This window comes from Bidens hawaiensis, unplaced genomic scaffold, assembly GCF_021521415.1.
Source record: "Bidens hawaiensis isolate Kalapana, Puna unplaced genomic scaffold, B.hawaiensis_p1.1 tig00027329_1, whole genome shotgun sequence".
Taxonomy (NCBI): domain Eukaryota; kingdom Viridiplantae; phylum Streptophyta; class Magnoliopsida; order Asterales; family Asteraceae; genus Bidens; species Bidens hawaiensis.
The window spans coordinates 205,576-227,798 of NW_027494420.1; the positions used below are offsets into that span (position 1 = coordinate 205,576).

At 40.2% G+C, this 22,223-nt stretch overlaps 2 protein-coding genes across 2 annotated transcripts; both read right to left on the bottom strand.

The window, feature by feature from the left end:
• Positions 1 to 7,995: 7,995 nt before the first annotated feature.
• On the bottom strand, positions 7,996 to 8,547 carry LOC143575266 (uncharacterized). Its single transcript, XM_077059683.1, has one exon. It carries the CDS (start codon positions 8,545 to 8,547, stop codon positions 7,996 to 7,998), a length of 552 nt encoding a protein of 183 aa, XP_076915798.1.
• A 10,699-nt stretch (positions 8,548 to 19,246) lies between these two features.
• On the bottom strand, positions 19,247 to 20,869 carry LOC143575267 (uncharacterized). Its single transcript, XM_077059684.1, has 2 exons — positions 19,972 to 20,869; positions 19,247 to 19,842 (listed from the first exon to the last, which is right to left on the bottom strand). The coding sequence occupies exons 1-2, from the start codon at positions 20,867 to 20,869 to the stop codon at positions 19,247 to 19,249; spliced, it is 1,494 nt and encodes a 497-aa protein (XP_076915799.1).
• Positions 20,870 to 22,223: the final 1,354 nt, after the last annotated feature.

Below are 22,223 nucleotides of genomic sequence, written 5' to 3' on the forward strand. Positions count from 1 at the left end.
AAGTTCGCTGATCAAGTTCTCCTGCTGTAACTTCGCCATGTATAAGTTTGCTTATGTATAAGTTCACTTAATATCTAAGTTCGCTTATGTATAAGTTCGGTCAATATATAAGTTCGCTTAAAGTATAAGTTTGCTTAATATCTAAGTTTGCTTATGTATAAGTTCGCTCAATATATAAGTTCGCTTAAAGTCTAAGTTCGCTTATGTATAAGTTCGCATATGTCTAAGTTCGCTTAAACTGAGACCCGGATACATGGCGAACCGTATATGCAGACGTGTATACACTTGATGGTATGGATTGTAAAGACCTAAGGAGATAAAATGCTAGAATGTTAAAACAAAGGAAAACCATAGTTATGTTATCTAACACTAGGTCGTTAGATTAGATCAGATGAGTATTGATACGCGTAACTTGTACAGTCAGCCGAGCTCAGTTAAATAAGGGATTAACAACTATCGGAGAAAGACACAGGATCCAGGTGAGTTTCTAGCCCCACTTCCTTGTTATGTTTTCGGGGCTGTGTGCATACTCGATGTGATAGTTAATACACTTACCTTGAATGGTAAGTGTATGCCAAGTATGACATATGTGATAGATACGAATGATTGTTTGATGATACGTGAACGATCTTCGGATATTGCACGTACCGTTAGGTTATAAATAAAGATATGGATATTGTATGTAATGTAAGGATGATTGCTTGTCGATACGCGAACGATCTTCGGATATTGCATGTATTGCCAAGAATAGTGATAATTGCCTCCTTATATGGATATTAAATGATAACTTATATATAGAGTTCCCTCTACGGATAATATATAGAGTGTTCCTTAAATGGAAAGCATAGTGTTCCTTTAATGGAAAGCCCAGTGTTCCTTTGATGGAAAGCATAGTGTTCCTTTAATGGAAAGCCCATTGTTTCTTTGATGGAAATCATAGTGTTCCTTTAATGGAAAGCATAGTGTTCCTTCTATGGAGAATATAAATATAGAGTGTCCTTCTATAGAGAATATAAATAGTAGGGGTAATACTAATAGTAATTTTAATAGATATTATATGACGTTCCTCTTATGGATATTTATACAAGGTTAAGATATGTATGTAAGTAAGATATGTGTATGTATTGTATGACGCCTGATTAACTAGAACTGACTCAGCGTAGCTGACTTTTAGTATGCACGCAAGTGAATATGATTAAAGAGCTAGCATGAGGTTGGCACATGGCATGGATCTAACGGCTTGCTTATGAAGATGGAAGAAATGATGTTTTGATATGATGATTTATGTTATGGTTTTAAAGAAAAGATTAAATGTTTTGTAATAAACGGTTAAAGTTTTATATTCCGCGAAAGTTTTAATAAACTTTGATTTGTAGAATTGTGTTTATGAGTAAATCTGACGTTAAAGTGAGGCACCGGGAACGGGGCCTTACACTTTAGCTTGGTAAGCTTGATATTGAGTGGTTTGGGTTAGGTAGGATTGCATTTGGTTCATGTGTGCGAGTCTTGGGCATGCATTGCGATAATGGCTAGGGTCTCCACAATTGTCACAAGCTCTAATAGTTGAGGGTGCTTGAGTAAACGGTTGAGCATAAGGTAAAGTTTGAGGTTGGGTAAGTGGTGAGGTAAATGATTGCTCATGAGTTGGTTGCGTTCACGGCATGTGGTAAAGAGGTGACCAAATCGATCGCAATGGGTGCATTGACGATACTTGAGGTTAGGCGAATGGTGAAATTTACACGTATCACATAATGGGTGGGGTCATGTGTAGGGCTTCTTGGTGGGTTGGATTTGCGATTGGGCCAAGACATAGTTTTGGGAATTGGGCTTTCTTTTATTGTCGTGGTAATGGGGAGAGTTGTTTTTGTTGTGCTTGAAGGATTCGGGCTTAAAAGACTCGGGTTTGAAAGATTCGGACTTGGTTTCTTTGGCGGGCTCGGACGTAGGCTTATCATTGGGCTTCTTGGAACTTTTCTGCGTCAAGGTCCCGGTCTTAACGTGGTTTTCAGTGAGGGTACTGGCTAAGGTGATGGCATCATGGAGGGAATGAGGGTCACGGCTTAGGACGGAATCTCGGATTTGTATAGGCAAACCCGAGATGTACTTTTCGATTGAACATTCAAGGCGAGTGACCATGTGGGGGATAAGAAGGCTCAGTTCAAGGAAACGATTGTTGTAGATGGTGTTATTATCACTTTCTTGTTTCAAATTCCAAAATTCCTTTTCCAACTTCCGAAGCTCATGTTTCGGGCAAAACTTCTTGAGCATGAGTTTCTTGAGGTCATCCCAAGGCAAGGTCATGGCAACCTCAGCGCCGAGCGTGCGCTTCTCACTGTTCCACCAATTGAGGGCATTCTTCTTGAGTACGCTAGAGGCGTAAGTGGTTTTCTTGTCCTCGGGACATTCACGGTGGAGGAACACGCTCTCCATTTCTTCGAACCATTGGAGGAGAATAGTAGCATCGTCGATACCGAAGTATTCAGTCGGGTTGGAATTCTTGAATTGTTTGATGGAGCAAGCAATTGGGTTCGTAGTTGTGGATGATGTAGGAACATTTACAGTTTGCAGTTGAGAGATGATTGTTGGTAGGGACTCCACGATTCCCTTAGCGATGCAGGATGACATGCTATGGCCTGAGTTGCCGGTGCGACGGTTACGGTTGATAAGGCAGGAAGAAGACATGCTACAATGACGACACGTGAAAAAATTATTATGTTTTGGAAAAAAAAATTGTATGACCATGTGAAATTTGGAGTTTTGTGAAAATTCATGAGAATACAAGATAAAATTTTAATAACTTTAACTTAGAATACAAAATAAAATTTTAAGAACCTTAACTTAGAGTATTGATGAAATTGATAATTTGAGAAAATATTCATTCTTAACAAAATAAAAATTTTTTAACAAAAATTGTTTATTTAAGAGTGTGATTGTCACATGACCACGTTTGATACAATGAGGGTAGTAGATTCGGTTTCGTTTGATGTGATATGTTTCGGCATAATAAGTTCCACACCCATACTAAACACTCCAGGAAAGCAACCGGGTCTCGCGGTTGATTGAGATTTATGCGCATTGCACTTCCTTAAGCTCGCAAGCCTTGGTGTCGAGTGTTCGGTAAACAAGTGTGTCACTCTTACAGTTTACTACATGTCCGTCACACGAATCTTCCTCAACGAGAGGGGAGTGAAAAGGCGGGATTTCTTAAGGAATTTCCCATTTTTTTTCTAAAGTTTGAATACAATTTTGAGAGTGAGGCATAGCCTCGGATTAAGTGTGTGCTTTTTTGTACAAGAATAACATTAAATCATTAAATAGTATTTAAGCTACTGCAATCAATAATATAATTCTGGATGCAAACACGTAAAGGCATCATGTATAGGGACCCTAAGCATGCTACTAGGTCGTTATATCTAACCACTTATCTTATAGCCTTCGACTCTAATACCAATCTGTCACACCCCGACCAAAGGCGGCGGAACATGCCGGGGCGTAACGTATTGATTGGACAACAAATCAAAAGACACTAATTGAAGTGACAATAATTACTTAATTCATTAATATCAAAACAAGTACACAATTATAATAATCAAATCAATACATCATACTTCTTGGTTTTTGAATAATATCCTGAGGTCAAACTATTGTCTTTCAACTTGAATAATATCAACTACTTGTACCTGTAACATGTATGAAAATAGATTTTGTCAACACGAATGTTGGTGAGAATACATAAGTTTTAGTTTTATATATATATGGAGATAAATCACAATTCATATGTAAATGATGAGTGTTACAATTCTTATGAAATGTAAACAACTAAATAGATGTGGACCCGTTCTTATTTATACGAAACCAAAGTACTTGGGTAATGCATGATCATACTAGATGAGGATAGATGAGGATGAGATACCAATTGCCAAACATAAAAAAAAAAAAAACAATTAAGCACATAGAACGTTATCATAGAGCATGCAATAATCACACATAAACATATATTGAATTGTGTTATGAATAGATAAATAACTAAAATGAGTAATTTAAATATGGTATACATGTCACCCCCAAAATTTAAAAAATGAAAAAGCAGGATATGTAAACTCACCTTAACGTGTGGATTAGGTGATGATGAGATAATAAAAAGAATTAGGATGAAAATGGTCAAGCTCCTCAAAGTTCACCGACAAATATTACTAGTTGTTAATGATAAAAAGAATTAAATATAATCACAACGAAATACAAGATTTAAACGAGTCGGGTTTTCGGGTTCGAAAATTGACGAATGTTACAGTATTCACAACTTTTTGAAAATATTGCGGTTTGTTATCATTCATGTTAGCTGTCAATTCGTTGTTATTTACCATGTATAGCGTGTCGGTAGGATCGGATTTTGGTAAGGATTGATATGGTAATATTAATTTTGCCAATTAGTCCGTAAATTAAGGTCTAAGAAATGGTGGGTGGGGGTGGGGGGGGTATGGCTGATCGTAAGAGGGAGGAGAAAGGAGGGAAAGAAATTGAATAATAACTGCAATTTGGTCCCTGTTCTATGGTGGTGGGTGCAAAAGTTAATCAGAGTTGGCTAATGGTTGTTTTTGTACAATCTTATAACTATAATCAAATAAATAAAAAAAATTAAACAAGTCGGGTTTTCGGATTCGAAAATTGACGAATATTATAAGGCTTGGGCATTTTTTCCATCCCTAGGTGGGGGTGATTTTATTTTTTGGTTTGGAACCCATGAAAGCTTATCCTTGCATGCACCCCTTACCCCTGACAAAATTTGACCGTGGTTGCCAAGTCAATTGTCTGCGTGTCAAAATCTTTAAATACAACATGAATGACCAAAGTTTGGCTAAAAGCTATGGCTCAATTGATTCATTTCCTCGTATTCGTCACATATGTGCCATGTCAGCTCTTCCTTCATCATTCAACCTCACTCTTCAATCACGGGTATAGATCATTCTCCATCATTTTATTAAGAATTGAAAAAAGAAAACAAAACAAAAAAATAAAATTTTGATTGGCTGAAGACTTTATTGACCCACGTGATCATGGTTAGTGGCCTCATGTCAATACTGAAATGAGATAGAGAGGGGTGGTGTTCAAATGAATTCATTCTTCATTTGAGGTGCCATGTCAGCTCATTTGATGACCTACACCGGTGTATACCCACCGACCTTATCTAGAATCAGTGAAGCCCTATTTATAGGTGAGACAGAGATTTTTTTGACCGGATGAAGAGTAATATGTATGGGTTCTAGTTTGAGAGTAGAAGTAGAATAGATTGTCTATTAGAAAAGAACTGAAAAAAGTATGTTGTTTTTTTAACGTAATATGACTTCTGTTGTTTGTATTTGCTTGTATGGTGTTTGAATTTATTTGTCAAAATCTAATGTTCATAAGTTTTATTATGATTTAATTTTGAAATCGTTTACAAGATCTTGAAATAAACACAAGAACAAAGATTATAGACTTATATTGCACACCAAAAACGAAAATAATGTAAAAACAAAATTAAACCGATTCAAAATGAGCCGAATACATCTTTTAGATCGAACAACAAACAACTGGAATTGAAAGTAGAAGACACCAGAATAATCAACAATGAATAATAGATTTGTAATCCTAAGTGAGTTAAGCGCGAGAGAAGGCCCGAGAGCATGACGAGAGTGTTAACTCTAAACTCATCAACAAAAAGGTATATGTACTTTAGCTCCAACAATATAAAGTCTAATCCTTACACATCTTCATTCTAGCATTATTGTCTTCCAAGTATCCAAAGTTGATTATACTTTTTCCAAGTATTATATATACAAAAAAAAATAAAACAACTCAATTAAGAACCAATAAAACTATAGTTTTATATCTAACAATTATAACATATGTAGCAACACGTCAAATGAAAACTTTCACACTTGTTAGTTCTGTTATTTACATGGTAATCTTCATCGATTTGAAAAGTGTATTTGCATAAACATGTTACTTTTCATGACAAGTCTATAGCAAAACATAAGCAATGTCCCTTATCAATTATCATAAACGGGACATGACAACTTGATTTGTTTTATAGAAGATCATAAAAAATTAGGGATAATTTCATATATATACCTTTCTAAACTTGTAAAATTACATATTTCTCAAAATACAAGTTCAATACATAATAATGTATAATGCGGTAATGCACTTCAAACATGACTTGTGAAAATGCGTAATTTCACATTTTAGAGGGGATATATGAATTTGTTTCTTTATTTCAAAAAAAGGAAAACAATATGATGAGTTGAATCATATAGAATTTAAAAACAAGTCAACTTTGAGATTGGCCCTTGTCAATTATTGAAGAGTCACTATAATCTGCCCAATTAATGAATCTGGCCAAGTTTCCAAGCCCATTTCAACTCAATAGTTACGCATGTCTTAACAAAGCAATACGACCCGATCCTTTTCGAACCGGTCCATTTATCGGTCCAAATATTTGTCCTACACCCATTCCCCACCGAGCCAATGAGTTTGCCATGCAAGTATTAAATCACCTTGGCCCAAAACCTGTGATGGCTCAGCTTTGAAGCATCACCACCATTTTGCGAGTAAAGCGAAGTTCATATATCTAAACCCTAATGCAACCAACTCCAAGGGACCAAGGCTACCGAAATCTTTAGCACCTATAATTTTGTCCCAAGATCGAATCTTTTTGCATGAATTGTTTTCATGCGGAACTCATTTCCAGCCTAATTGGTTTAATATTTTTTTTTTCTTTTATGCAAATCTCATTTCAAGCCACGAGCAGTTAAGTTGATTCGTGGGCTTATTTTTGTTTTGTTATATTTTTATTATGGAAAGATAAAACTTTTAAATCTGTCGATCCGATTATTTTGTATTATGAAATTCGTTAACGTAGTTTAGAAAGTTCAAAGTTGTAATGAATAGTTTGCTAATTTGTACATTCGTTTATGTAAATTGAAACTCCTAAACCCTTGCATATGAGTTTGATAATTTATCAATTCGAAATCCGATTTAACCCTTTGATAAAGAGTTAAGGTCATTTTTTTTTACTTTTAGTTAGGTTCAGCTCAATTTGTTAGTAGATATGTATAGCCAAAATGTCATGCCACATGGAAAACATAACATGCAACTTAAAGCAACAACGTATTTTGCACACCACATGGAAGACAAAACACACCACATGGAAGGTATATGTAACGAAAATGGTTCTTAGATCAATTAATATTAGTATTACTATTACCACATTGTTTTACCCCTATGGGGTGAAGGCCAAAGTGGATACCCATAATACATTCCCTTCGTATTTTTATAGTATTTATTGGATTTAGTTACACTATATTGTTATAATTCTTAAAAGGTAAACATTGATGTGGTTTTTAATTTTATAATCTATTTTCTTTTAAAATATTTGGAAATAAATTTCTTTAATAATGAAGCATTGAGGTTGTACATTGAACATTAATGGTTGTACATAAAGCATCGGCTTCCTCTGCGGGATGGCTTCCTCTCGAGATTTCTATACGCTCCCCTCTGATAACATTCCCGACTGAGCTTTAGTTCCAACTCACCCTCCCCGCCATGTTTCCCTAACCACGCCTTACGTACCCTAACATAGACACATTGTTTTATATCTACAACCGCACCAATGAGTTTTGGTTTGGCGATATTGGTGTCGTCTCTATCCTAAGAGATGAAGGCTCGATCACGAAATGTAACATATTAGATGCATTTTAAAAGTAGTGAAAAACAAAATATATATCATCAATTGCACAATCGTAATAATATCAACATAAAGTTGACAACACGTAGGAATAAGAAAAGACTTATTTATTTTTGAATCACCAACGAATAAAGCCTTACTACCCGGAATTATCCAGTGAGAAAAGATTTATAAATCGATTATATTATAAATATATGAAACAGTATCTTAAACACACGAATTAGTATTTGATGCATCTTCTCTTTAAAACAAATCATAAAGTACTAGGTTTAGGCTCCTCTTTCATTGCTACACATAAGGTTGGCCAAAAATTCAGCAAGCCCACAAAACTCTAGAGTAACATTGTTACTAGTAGTTATAAACGAATCATGAGCCCCGTTACGATCCGCAATCGATTGACAAAGTCTAACCGCGTCTCCAGCAACATGAATGTCGTAACCGATAAAAGTACACTCACCTTCGTTTAGACAAAACTTGAAATTTGAGATCACATTATTATACGAATTGATACAATATTTTAGAGACTTCAACACAGCTGGAGGACCAGTTTTCACTCTGAAGAAGTAATCTCGGATCCCAGTCGAGTTCTTCGTTGCCACATTGACCGCAATCGTTGTAAGGGTTGTTATGTTTTTTGCAAACTTACTCCTTTCATCGGATTTTAAGACCGCCAAGCAGAAATGCTCATGTCTTAGTTTTTTACAAACATTGTGAACAAACTGATACGGTTTAGGAACGTTGCAGGGAGCAGCATTCGGTATCACAATAACCAAAGCAATCAAAAAAACGAAATCGATTGTTGACGATGATAAAGATGGCATCATTACAAGTAGAATGCTTTCTAGTAGTAAAATGAGTTATGGTTATGAATGAACTACAAGTATGTATTTATAACTGCTAAATATTGGTTATTTTGAACAAAAATATACCTAACTAAACCACATTATGATATATAATAATTAGGAAGTTTAGTGCCGCTAAGTGTCGATTGGGTAACTTGGCGGCACCGTATTGGTCATTATCATTTTATATTTATTTTTTTAGTTCGGGTACGGTAAAGAACATAACGGACCAAATTCGTGTAAATTCACAACCTTAACGACCATGACCGACAATGTCGTGTTTTGCCACCGTCTAAATTTACTGACTGATATCACCCATTGATCCACCTTAATTTTTATATTTTTACCATCTTTTAGCTTCGACACCATAACGAAAGTAACCTAAACCGACCGAATTTGTGTCGAGTTACCGCCTCAAGGCCCTGGACCGATAACGTTTGGGTTTTACAACTGCCCGGGTTTACCGACCAAATAAACATCGAAACTTTTATTTTTTTATATGTTAAACTGACAAATTTATCTTTTGGGTTTGACGCTTAGGTTTTTACCAACTGTGTCTATACCTTAGCGAGCATAACCGATAATGTCTTAATTCACGTCAACTTACCATCGTAACACTCGGAGTATTACAACACCCTCATTTTAACGTTGGGGTTTTACTAGTTGTCTCGGCGCAACACGTAGGGTAAACACTAGTTTTCATATAAATAAAATAGTTGAAGTGCACTAATGATATATTTGTGCTAATACTCTCATTTTATAAAGCTATTATATTATATTATTGCATATTTGTCTACCAAAAAAATTCATTTACATATATTTTCACGTAAATAATGCATGAAATAATATTGTTACACATGAAATAATAATAATACTTACGGATGAAGTTAAATAATTATACGTGAATAAAAGTAATAACACTAAAAAAGGTAATTACGTATGAAGAATATTATGCAACTTATAAATCAATAATTATGTGTGACGAAAAGCAACCTATATTTCTTTTTCATTATTTACATTTTTATCATAGCGGTTTTGTTTTAAGTGAAATTAAGGGTATGATTGTTTCGTACACTTATATGTATATAACCAACTTTGACCAAGTCAGCCGTTGCTTAAGCCGGAAACACAGTAACTATCCCGACAATTTTATTAAAAAAAACATGTTAGGTTTTAGATGCTTCTCATCATAACAAATCATAAAGTAGGTCTAGGGTTCAAGGGTTTTTTTTCACCTATATATGGGTACGTTTCTTCCCGAGAAAGGAATGGAAGTGATTGGTGGATTAGTGGTCTGCCAATAATCTAAATTGGCTGTTCATAATAATAATAATAGTAATAATAATAGAGTACTAGGATTAGTTTCTTGTTTCAGCACAATAAGGTTGGCCAACGATTCAGCAAGTCTACAAACATCTTGAGTGACATTGTTACAAGAGGTTATAAACGAAACATGAGCCCCGTTAGAATCAACTACAAATTGACAATGTCCAACCACGTCTCCAAAACATGAATGCCATACCTGATAAAATCATGCGCGCCTTCGTTTAGACAAATCTTGAAATTTGTTATCACACTAACATACGAATCAATGCATGCAATATATTTAGAGATTTAAATACGTCTTTAGTTTGCGAAAATAAAAAAAGTATTCATGGCAATATATAAATAATACGCAACAAACGATAATATGTTTTATAATCACCAATAACCCAATACGTCTTCAGGATAAAAATAAGTAATCATTATTTCTCTTCCAAAAATGTTGGTTCTTACTAACTGTTTTATTTAAATTAACATAAAAAATACATTATATGAATATAAAAAAAGGAATGCATACATTAATAAAAATTAACTGAAATAAAAAAATAAAAATATAATATAATTTATTCATCGTCTTTGTTATAATAGGACAAGTAATTGCGTTCCCTGTTTATTCAATTATATATCATGTTAAGTAAAATCAAGCAACAATACATGATGCTTATTACTTTCACTTTTGACCATATTCGTGTTGATCGGGAAATGATACTTCATCTAATTTTCTTCAGCACATTGAACGCCCGTTAAAATTTATTTTCGTGTGGGTTCTTACTTTTTCTAGAAATATTATCGTTGTTTTGTCATGTGGCAATTACGTAGCCCACTTTGGATTAGTGCCATCGCTAAGACAATACCCATACTCATACTCCACATTGTTAACATTCCATCAACAATAATATCATTGTTTGTGCCGACCATATTAAAGTAGGCATGCCAAATCCAACGATCATACGACTAGTATATGCATGTTTCAAAACATTGTGCAAGACACATTAGTCACCAAAGTGCCCACGTTTCCATGCTTAACTAAAAGTCCACACTTTGTTGGTTAATCATTAGAGTTTAAGTATAGTTTTTGGGCTTATATATATAGTACTGTTGTAGGCTTGTAGTACTGTTGTTCTTATCATCTAAGAATTACATAGCACTGAAGAAGCACGGATCTACTCCCTACTAATGGGTCCTATATCCAATAAGTCAACAAGGTAGGATATGGTTAACTGTCAATACGATATGAACACAATTTCCCAAAGTCCAATGACGTGAACCTGCAAAACAAACACCGTGAGCTCGTTACGGGAAGGACAAGAGGGGGGGTCTTCCGGTAACCACCATCCGACGTGAGAATAAGTACAGTTCTGACGAGAGCAAAGTACTTAAGTAAATTGAGAAAGTACCGTGAGAGTGAATGAATACCTCATGATGATTGAGAGGGTATTTATAGCCAAAGGGTGTGGGGAAGTGATCGGGCCAGCTATCCTTTTAGAAGATGCTCTCATAACCGTCTGGACACGTGCCTTCATATGATAGGTTCAGGCTATACATTGCATGTGCATGTATAACAACCTGGACACGTGTTTCTTTATCATTGGTTAACAGAGCAATATTGGCCATGTGCACGGTTATAACAACCTTGCCAGGTGTTACTGGCTGATTGGCCGAAGGATCACGTAATGCCCAAGAAAGCATCTTGGCAAATCTTCTAGAAGGTAATTGGTTATTCACAGTTGTCCCGGGGAATTACCACGTGGTCATTTACGCGGAAGGATATTCCTTCTTGCGGATGACTCTTGAGGGTGCCAGGATGCTTCCGCATGTGCCACGAGGGTGTTTCTTCCTCAGATGATCTATGCGGATGGTTCTTATGTCCAACGGGTGACTTGTGACATGTTTTTGGTTGACCCGCGGGTGTTACTTAAGGATATTTGGGTCTTTTTAGTACCCTACCTCTATAAGTCCCCCCAGTCCAGTGTTTCTTTTGTGTGAAGTATTTTACGCGGGTGAAATTCTGGGCTTAATGTGGATTTGGGGATTTTTGACTTTGCAAGTTGGTGAGAAATATCTTTTGTTGCTATGGATAATCATGAAAAAGGACAAGTTGGCCACTCGCAGTCGCGTGTGCAGGTGACTGGACGTTTTTTACGGCTGTTACTGTACCCGACTGTACAACTTTTTCCCTTTTTCGAACTTCCTGCATGACGTGGCGATCTGTTACTGGACGGTTTTTTCTCTCTCTACTGTTCGCATCCCATCGCATTAATTGCGGTGGGTATAAATAGAGGGAGTTAACTTCTTTTTTGAAGTTTTATCGCCTTTGAATTCTAAATACGAACTTGCTTTCTTTCTTTAATCTATCATTTAATCTTTCCTAAGATAACCTGATATTTTACCAAGTGTTTGTAATGGCGTCTGCTCAATCTGAGATTGATGAGATAGAAGTCCACTGGGGCAAGAGGAATACCAGAAACTTATTACGACTTACGGCATTCCACCGGAGTGGGGACCGGAGTTCCCTTCTGCCGGCTCTATAGCCAGCTTTCCACCTCCTGGGAAGATGGCACTATACGCCGACTATTTTGACCGTGGGAACTTTCGCCTTCCAATCACAAAGTTCTTTCTGCAGTTGGTTAAGGCGTTTGGGATTCACTTATCTCAACTTCACCCTCGTGCCGTCATGCGAATTCGACACTTCGAGTTCGTGTGTATGGCACATAATCTAGTACCCCGGCTGGACCGATTCGTTGTCTTTTACAAGATGGCTAACCGGAATGGATGGTTCACTTCCCATAGTTTGCCTGATAGGGTCATTGGCAACGTGACCGAGGATACTTCCAAGGATTGGAAGAAAAAGTTCTTTTGGATTTCTGAGGACGTGGTACCTGAGACCATGATCCATCGCGCTCCCAACAATGCTCTTACTGATATCACTCCGGCCGCCCATGAGAAGTGCGACTGGTTTCGCACACTTACTACTTCACCAACGCCGATGCGGGTACTTCCTGAGGAAGCCCTTGTGTGGGCGGGCATGAGCCGCTTGTGGCCTTCGCCTTTCTTGGAGCCTGTTTTTATTGAGTTAGATGGCCGTGAGTTTTGCTACCTTATTCCTTTGCCTTTCCGTTTTTGAGTTTTTATTGTTGACTTTTTTTGTTTGTTTTCAGGTTTTGGATCGATGCTGAACGCCCTAGATGATGGCAAGGGCTGCTTGGGTAGGAATATCCATAATGCGAAGGATACGCCAGTTCTTGAAAGGACTGCTAAATACTTCCTTTTTCCGATCAAAGTACGTGCTGAGCCGATTGTCTCGGAGGCTATCTTCGAATCAGGTGCGTATATCCTGAACCCTCCGCCTCTTAACGCGCTGACCTCCGACGGGACAATCGTCATTCTAAGTGACGATTCTGCCCTCCTTGAGGAGGAAAGCTCGGATGACGCTCCTGAGATTTCATCTGTCTCTCATTTGCTGGCAGAACTTTACCGGAAAAGATCCCTCCGTGTATCCCAGGCAAGTGACGCAGGTACCAGTGCTGCGGATGCCGGGAAGGAGCCGAAAATGAAGAAACGCCGGACACATCGTCCGAGGAAACCACTACCGCCCAACCTTGCGGAGCGTCTAGGGATAGTATCTGGTGAGTTCTTACTTGTTAACTTTTATTATTCTTTCAAAATGGGCTCTGACTGTAATTTCCTTATGCAGATCCGTCCATTGCCGAGCGTCCTTCTGCTGGAAAGCTGTCGGCGCTGACACCAACTATTGAGAAACAACCGTCGCCTCCTCCGGAAAAAGAAGCGGATAAACCTGTTACCCCTCCTGTTGAAACGACTGTGGAGGGGGCTAACGTTCAATCGGTGACTACCGGATCCCTGGATTATCTTTTCCGGGGTGGGGATGTCACCGATTCTCAACACGATAACCCTGAAGTCACTGCTGAAGGCTTCAGGGTTAACGAATCTCCCATGCGACCTTCTTCTCAATTCAACCCCACCTCTTCGCCTTTTACAATGGGTGAAGGGGATGATTTATTATTTGGAGCCTCTGCTTATGAAGATGGAGGGGGTTCCTCACAAGGTGGTCCACAACAGTCTTTCTCCACTCCTGTTCGTCTCGGAACCTCGAGTTCTCAATATTTTGGAGACGTACAGTTGGGGGGAGACTATGACTTATTTGTCCCGTCTTGGGACATTGTCAATGGGTCGCGGGTTTCGGATTCCAAGACCTGCATGAACTTTGTTGAGCATTGTTTGCCACCTGCCGAAGTGGCATACCAACGGACCCGCTCCCGTCAAGAACTTCATACTGACTTATCGATTTCCTTGACTAACAGCTTAACCTGTAGTCAGGCAATCTTGCGAGAATGGCGAACAATGGGCGGGAAGCTTGGTGTGGCTTCTGAGGCCGTGAAGGTTGCGGAGAAGGAAGCCGAGGAGCACCGTAAAGCAGCGAGTGCAGCTAGGTGGAAACAGACTGATGCCGAAGCTGCCTTCAAAAAGGAAAAAGAGCGAAATGCTGATGCTGCTAAACGGTGGAAAGAGGCCTGCGAGAAACAGAACACTGTTCTGGAGGCCGCTCGAGCTGAGACTCAAAAGAAGGACGAGTTGGCGAAGGCGCAGGACGAGGTGTCTCGTCAGAACGCCCGGAACCAAGAGCTCGAGGAAGCTTTAAAGTTGCAAGGGGAGCAATCTGAATTGAAAGATAAGACTGCTTCTGAGATGCAGTCTGCATATGACTCCCTTTTGCAATCTCAAACTGAAGCGAGCAAACGCGCTTCCGCCGAGTTGCGAGAACTTCGTGGTAGGGCGGAGCGCGCTGAGCAGGAAAGAAAATACTTCCTCAATCGTGGCTTTGACTCTGTAAGTTTTTCTCGTATACTGTTTATTTGTTGTGTTTTTAATTCCATGATGTTGACGAATCTTGTTCACAGGTCATCCGTCATATCAAGAGGAGCACGGAGCTTACTGATTGCTTCGTTAACTTGACAACGGCTTCGAAAGGCGTTGGCCGGGTGAAGGGTTTCAATGAAGGGTTGGCGTTTGCCCAATCCGGACAGTCTATTGAGAGCCACCCGCTTCATGGCCTTGACGAGAAGCAAGAGTTAGACATGCGGGTCCAAGAGTATGATGACCTTGTCTTTCCGCTGCAGAATATGCTTCCAGAGTTCGCCTCTTCTGATGATGGCGTGAAGCAGTTGCGGGTTTACATAGATGATGAATCGGAGGATGATGAATCTGATGATGATAAATCTGAGGATGCTTCCCAAAATGCTCCGGAAGGAACTTCGGCCCCTAACCTATATGATAGATGTAGGAATTAAAACCGAACTTGTAATTATTTTTCATGTTTTTGTAATTACTCTTTTTGAATATTAATGAAAAGAACTTGATGTTGATAATATCTTTGTGAGATATCTTTTCTTTGAATTTTGTACTTGTGTAAGTTGGATAGTATCGGTGATGTGGCGTACAAGACTTGTAGAACTCCTGTTTGACAGCCTGTAAGCACTTTTCGAATCTCCCGCCTGACGTGTCGGTCATCCTGTGGCCCGCATTTTCTCTTTCCTCTGTCATTCAGATGGTCGCATTAATTGCGATGAGTATAAATAGGCATTGATGTCTTCAATCCATTCTTATTGCTCACATATTTTCTCCTTTGCTTATATCAGAGAACTTTTGCTTTCTTGCTTTCGTTTTTATATTCTACACAAAATGGCTGCCCAGAAGAAAAATCATCCTGCTATTAATGAAGTTGGGTGTAAAATCAAGGAGAAGGACTTTGACGATATTAAAAACGTATACGGTTTCCCTTCGGAATGGGAGGCCGAACGTCCATCGAAAGGAGCCATCGCAACGGCGCCTCCGCCGAAGAAGATGGCCGTTTACTTGGACCATTTCACTATCGGGAACTTCCGATTGCCCGTAACCAAGTTCGTACAATCGGTCTTGACGGCGTATGGGATTCATTTATCCCAGAATCATCCTTTTGGGATGCTAAGAATCCGGCATTTCGAGTTTTGCTGTCAAGCGCATGATTACGATCCTTCCGTTGGCATGTTTGTCGTGCTGTACAAGATGACTTATCGTGAAGGCTGGTACAGTTCTGCTACCACCGGTAAAGGATCTATTGGTTTTGAATGGCTTCGCAGTATCCACGGGTGGAAGACAAAATTTTTCTGGATCCGGGAAGATGTTATCCCGTTTACAATGACTCATCGGAAACCGAAGGACAAATTGCCGGAAGTCCCTGCTTCCGAATAAGAAGGTCGTGCCTGGTTTCTTACTTTAACAAATACTCCGACACCCATGCGTCCCATTCATGAGGGAGAGATGGTGCATGCCCGGATGAGTCGTTTGTGGTCGTTCCCCACTTTGGAACCCTGTTATGAGAATTCTGATGGAAGTAAGTTTTTACTTGTAACGTTCCGGGTTCTTAGTTTACTTTCTTTAACATTCTTCGCTTGCAGGTGAAGGTACGATCCTCTCCACTCTTGTGGATAAGATAGGTGGCATGATGGTACGCCGCCCCATTACAAAACATGACGTTTCGTTCCTGGATCGTACGCGGAATAACTTTCTGTTTTCCACTACCCTCACACCGGAGCCTGTTGTCTCCGAGGCGATGTACGCGCAAGGTGAGGAGTTTGTCACGAACTGTGAAGGTATTCTTCAACCTCGACCTATAACCGCCGCTACTTCGAGCGGGGTGGTAGTACTTCTTTCATCTAGTGAAGAATCATCACTTTGTGAAGGAGGATTGTCAGTTGGTGCCACTAACCCTTCACATTCGGCTGTAGGTTTGACGAGCAAGCAAGATTCGAAGGCCACCACCGATCCATCAACAGGTGAGGAAGGTGGTCCTCAATCAGTTGAGGGCGAACCTTCGGTTACAGAAGCGGGTGCTTCGAAGGCTGCTGGAAAGCGGAAAACACAGCCTTCCAATGCCGCGCCCAAGAAGAAGAAGAAGAAGAAGAAGAAGAAGGAGAAGGTTGAAATCCCAGACTTGGGAGCTCGTCTTCGAGAGCTTTCTACCCAGGACGTTTCTAAAGGTAAGATTTGAACCTTTACGATTATATTTGAATTTGCCGCTCCTTGGTGACTTAAGGAATTTGTGTTTTGGAAATGTTTCAGGTTTGAAGGACTCACGTCGTCCGACTCCCCCAACCTCACCGTTAAACACTGTTCAAGATCCGATCGATTTGTCGGATAATTCTCCTAATAAGGAGAAAGAGGTTGGTGGATCCGATCATCTTCCCACACCCCCTCCTCATCGAGAGCATTTCTTCCGGGATCAAGGTGGGGTTAGTGCTTTTCGCTATGGGGGGCAGGCTTCCTCATCTCAAGTGGAGGAGGATACTACTCCACATAGACCTTGCTGGTCATTGTGTCGTAATTCCGTTTTAAACGATGCGGACGTTTGCCAAGAATATCTCCACGAAAGTCTCCCTCCTGCAGAGAGGGAGCGACAACGTCGTCGCATCCGTCAGGAACTTCTAGATTCCAACTCTTATCACATGGCGAACACTGTTTCCACCAATCAGGAGATACGTCGTGATTGGTTGGCCATGAACGACGAGCTAGAAGAGACTGAGCGCAACTTGTTAAACGCTAAGAAAGAAGCTCTTAAGGCGTTAACTGACGCCCAAGATAGTCATCGAGCCCTGGAGGAAGCTAAGGTTGCTTTTCAGAAACAACTGGATGAACAAGCTGAGCTGATAAGGACCCTTCAGGCTGACTCGGCGTCCAAGGACAAGCAATTGTCCGACCTGAATGCCAAGAATCGAGACCAAGCCTTGGAGTGTGCTGGTCATAAGATGGATCTTTTACGGGCTCAGGCGGACAGGAAATGGCTTCTATCGACAACGATTCCCAAGGTATCAAGTCTTTGTGTTAACTTAATTAATTCGGATGTGTATGTACTCACACATGTTTGTTTGACTTAATAGGTTATTACTGACGTTCGGAATAGCGACGACCTTGGGAATTGCGTTGCGGTGCTCCTCCGTGCTTCCGAGCAAGCAGGCTGACAGACGGGCTTTGAAGAGGGATATAAGTTTTTTCCGAAGGCCACTGCTGCTATCCTTCTTGAAAAAAACCAAGGATTTTGATACTCTGAAGTTTTCTCTCTCCGGTCACATATCAGAGCTCGCAGATAAAGAGGATGCCATAGAACAATTGAAGGAGCTATTGGACCTTGATGAGGAGGAAGAAGAGGAGGCTGATAATACCGCGGAAGATGAGGATGTCACCCCGTAAATACATATGTCTTTGTTGTAAATATTTCTTTTGTTTGTAATCTCATTTGACCATTAATAAGAAGTCTTGTTTTCTTCCGGTGCACTTTGTCATATGTACCATAATATAAGTGTCTGTCCGGAACTTCATTTTTGTCAATAAAAGATTAAAACTTATCAAAATAACATGGAATTAACTGGACATTCTTCATACATTGGGCATAAGCCTTCTTACAATAAAAGAAACTGCATAACTTGCTAGTCTATGTGGGCGCGCAGGCCGAAAATAAAAAATCAAATAAAATTGCTACATATAGAATTTCTTTAACTGTGCTGCGTTCCAAGTTCGAGGGATTTCTGTGCCATCCAACTTCTCCAACTTGTAGGCACCTTTGGATAGTACTTGTTTGATTTTATAAGGTCCCTCCCAAGTTGGGGCTAACTTTCCCGGAGGCTCCTGACCGGAGGCCTCGTTAGTTCAGAAGACAAAGTCTCCCGCATTGAATTCACATGTCTGGAACCGGGAGTTGTAATACTTCTGAAGCTGTCGCTTGTCATTGTGCTCGCGGATAGATGCTAATTCTCTTATTTCCTCAAGTAAATCGAGATTCATCCTAAGTTCGCGATCATTATCATCAATTAGCAGAACCCTTGCGGATGGAATTCCAATCTCTGCGGGGATCATAGCTTCAGTACCATAAGTTAGGCTAAAAGGTGTCTCCAAATTACTGGAGTTCTTTTGGGTGCGGAAGGCCGAGAGTACATGAGGCAGTTCGTCCACCCAACTCGTTCGTTTCGTTCCTAGCGTTGCTTTGATCCCCTCCTTGATAGTTCGGTTGGTCCTTTCGACCTGACCATTTGCTTGCGGATGAGCTACGGATGTAAAGGTTTGAATGAATTGAAGTTCTTTCAACCATCCTTGCAATCCGCTATCAGCAAATTGGGTCCCATTGTCACTTACCAATTCCTGCGGGAGACCAAACCGGCAAATGATGAATTCCCAAAGGAATTTTTTCACGCTTGAAGCCGTGATTGATGCCACTGGTTTGGCTTCCACCCACTTGGTGGAGTAATCAATGGCCACTATCAGGAACTTGACTCGTCCTGGGGCTTCTGGGAAAGGTCCCATAATATCAATAGCCCATTTTTGGAACGGCCAGACAGATGTTACCGGAATCAGTTCGTTCTTTGGACGCAGGATGTTGGGGCATGACGCTGGATGAATCACACTTTCTGATTTCTTGCACAGCGTCTAAGTGCATGACGGGCCAATAATACCCTGCGTTCATAATCTTTGCAACTGTCATTCTTGGTCCCACGTGTAACCCGCAAATGCCTTCGTGAATTTCTCGGATTAAGTAATTTGCATCTTCTGTGTCTACACAACGTAATAACGGACCAAGAAATGATCTCCGGTATAAGATACCGTCAGTAAACTGGTAATTCAGGGCTTTGTGCTTAATCTTCCGAGCCTCAGCCTTTCTTGTTGGAAGTGCTCCAGAAGATAAGTACGCTTTGATGGGCGTCATCCATGATTCAACGCCAGTTTGAATTACCAGGACTTGATTTTGTGGAACGGATGGATGATCTAGAACTTCAACACGAATATTTTTGGCAAAATGCTCAAAATTCGTTGAAGCTAGCTTGCTAAGAGCGTCCGCCGATTTGTTCTCACTCCTATTAATGTGAACCACATTTAAAGAAGAAAATTGGCGTATCAAGACCCTTGCTTGTGACAAATAAGAAGCCATGACATCATTTTTGGCTTCATATGTTCCGTTTATTTGTCCCGCAATTAGCATAGAATCCACCCGTGCTTCCAAATGTTTCACCCCAAGCTTTTTAGCTATCCGCAGACCTGCCAGGAAGGCTTCATATTCCGCCTCATTGTTGGTACTTTTGAAGTCCAATTTGATGGCGTATGTGAACTCGTGCCCCTCAGGGTTAACTAGCCTTAAACCTGCACCTGCCCATTCGCTGCTTGAAGCTCCGTCCTTGAACAATGACCAAACTTGCTCTTGTTCCTGAGGTGCTTGGGGTTTTTGTTCAATTAAACATTCTTGTTGTTTTTCTTGCGGGACTTCCATGACAAAGTCCGTCAGTACTTGTCCTTTAATTGCCGGTTTTGGTTTATATTCTATCGAATGTTCGCCCAATTCGATTGCCCACTTTGCGAGTCGCCCAGACAACTCGGGTTTACTCAACATGTTCTTGAGTTTGTATCCGGTTATTACATTTATAGGGTGATCTTGGAAATATCTATGAAGCCATCTGGCGGCATAAACCAATGCCAAAACCGACTTTTTCAACATCGAATATCTTGTTTCCGGGTCCGATAGTGTTCTACTAACGTAATAGATTGGAGTTTGAACATTTTTCCTATCCGTCAATAGGACAACCCCCACGGCAATGTCGGACGCCGACAAATACAGTGTTAATGGTTCACCCGCGTGAGGAGCAGTTAGCGTGGGTAGTTTTGTTAAACACTTCTTGACTTCCTGGAATGCTTGTTCGGCTTCCGGAGTCCATCTGAATTGTGCCTTTTTGAGGCAGTTCCTCAATGTTGAAATAAATGGGTAAGATTTAGCAGCATGGTTTGCCAGAAACCTGTTTAACGCTACCAATCTCCCGTTAAGTGTTTGAACCTCTTTGAGGGACGTGGGAGATGGCATGCGGGCCACTGCTTGTATCTTGTCCGGATTAGCCTTAAAACCCGTGCCTGTAACGATTAACCCGAGGAACTTTCCTTCCTCCATCCCAAAGGAACACTTTGCTGGATTCAGCTTCATATTGATGCTTCTTAAAGTTTCAAAAGTTTCCTCTATGTCTCTTAACATTTGGTCTTCTTCGATGCTTTTTATCACTAAATCATCCATATAAACTTCGAGATTTCTACTTATCTGACTCTTGAAGGCCTGATCCATCAATCGTTGGTATGTGGCACCCGTATTCTTTAACCTGAAAGGCATCATTCTGTAACAGAATATTCCTTGGTCAGTGCGGAACGCTGTCTTGTCCTCATCACCAGCTGCCATATGAATCTGGTGATACCCTTTGTAAGCATCGAGGAAGCACTTGAATTTGAAAGGGGCCACAACATCTACCTTTAAGTCGATCTCTGGAAGTGGATAACAATCTTTCGGACATGCTTTGTTTAGATCTTTATAATCTATGCACATTCTCCATGTTCCGTTGTTTTTCGGAACGATCACTGGGTTTGCCCCCACGTTTGGTACTTAATTTCTCGTATAATCCCAACGTGAAAAAGATCTTGCACTTGCTCATTCATGACCTTCGTTTTTTTCGGGCCCATCTTTCGTTTCTTTTGCACAATTGGGGTGATCAACGGATTTACCTTTAACTTGTGTTCCGAAATGCTCCGCGGGACACCAGTCATGTCCGCGGTCTGCCATGCGAAAATGTCAATGTTCTTGGTCAATAATTTCTTTAAAAAGGTTCGGACGATTTCATGGATAGCCGGACCAATTACTACAGTTTGATCGGGAAATTTCTTGGTAAGAACCCATTTCTCTGGTTCAGTCTGTTGATTCCGCTTTGAAACTTTGCTTGGCCTTGAACTTTCAGTTGTGAAGCTGTGTCGGTTAACATGAATTATTGCTACTCCAGTGCGGGTTGGGACCCCTACTGCTCCGTGAGCTGTGGACAGATGGGCATTGAAGTCTCTAATTGCCTCTCGTCCGAGAATAATATCATGTTTAGATGTTGCCGGTAAAACCAAAAATTCGACCTCCTCAGTTCTTGAATGAACCCCATCACTAAGTGTGACTGGGAATGTAACGACACCACGTGGGTGCATTATTTCCCCACCAAACCCAGAAACGGGTGCATGGATAGGTCGTAATCGTTCTTTATCATCTTTCTCAAGCTATTCAAAGCAGTGTTCGTACATAATATCGGATGTACTGCCAGTATCAAAGAACACATACTGCGACCGATAGTGTCCGAATTGGGCAGTAATTATTAGAGGGTTCTTGTTGCATGGTCCTCCTTTGACACGTGGAAAAATGACGGGATCGTTTTTCCATTCTTTGTCCGCGAATTCTTTCCTCTTACCCTTGATCTGGTGGCCGCCTTGAATCATGTGGACGT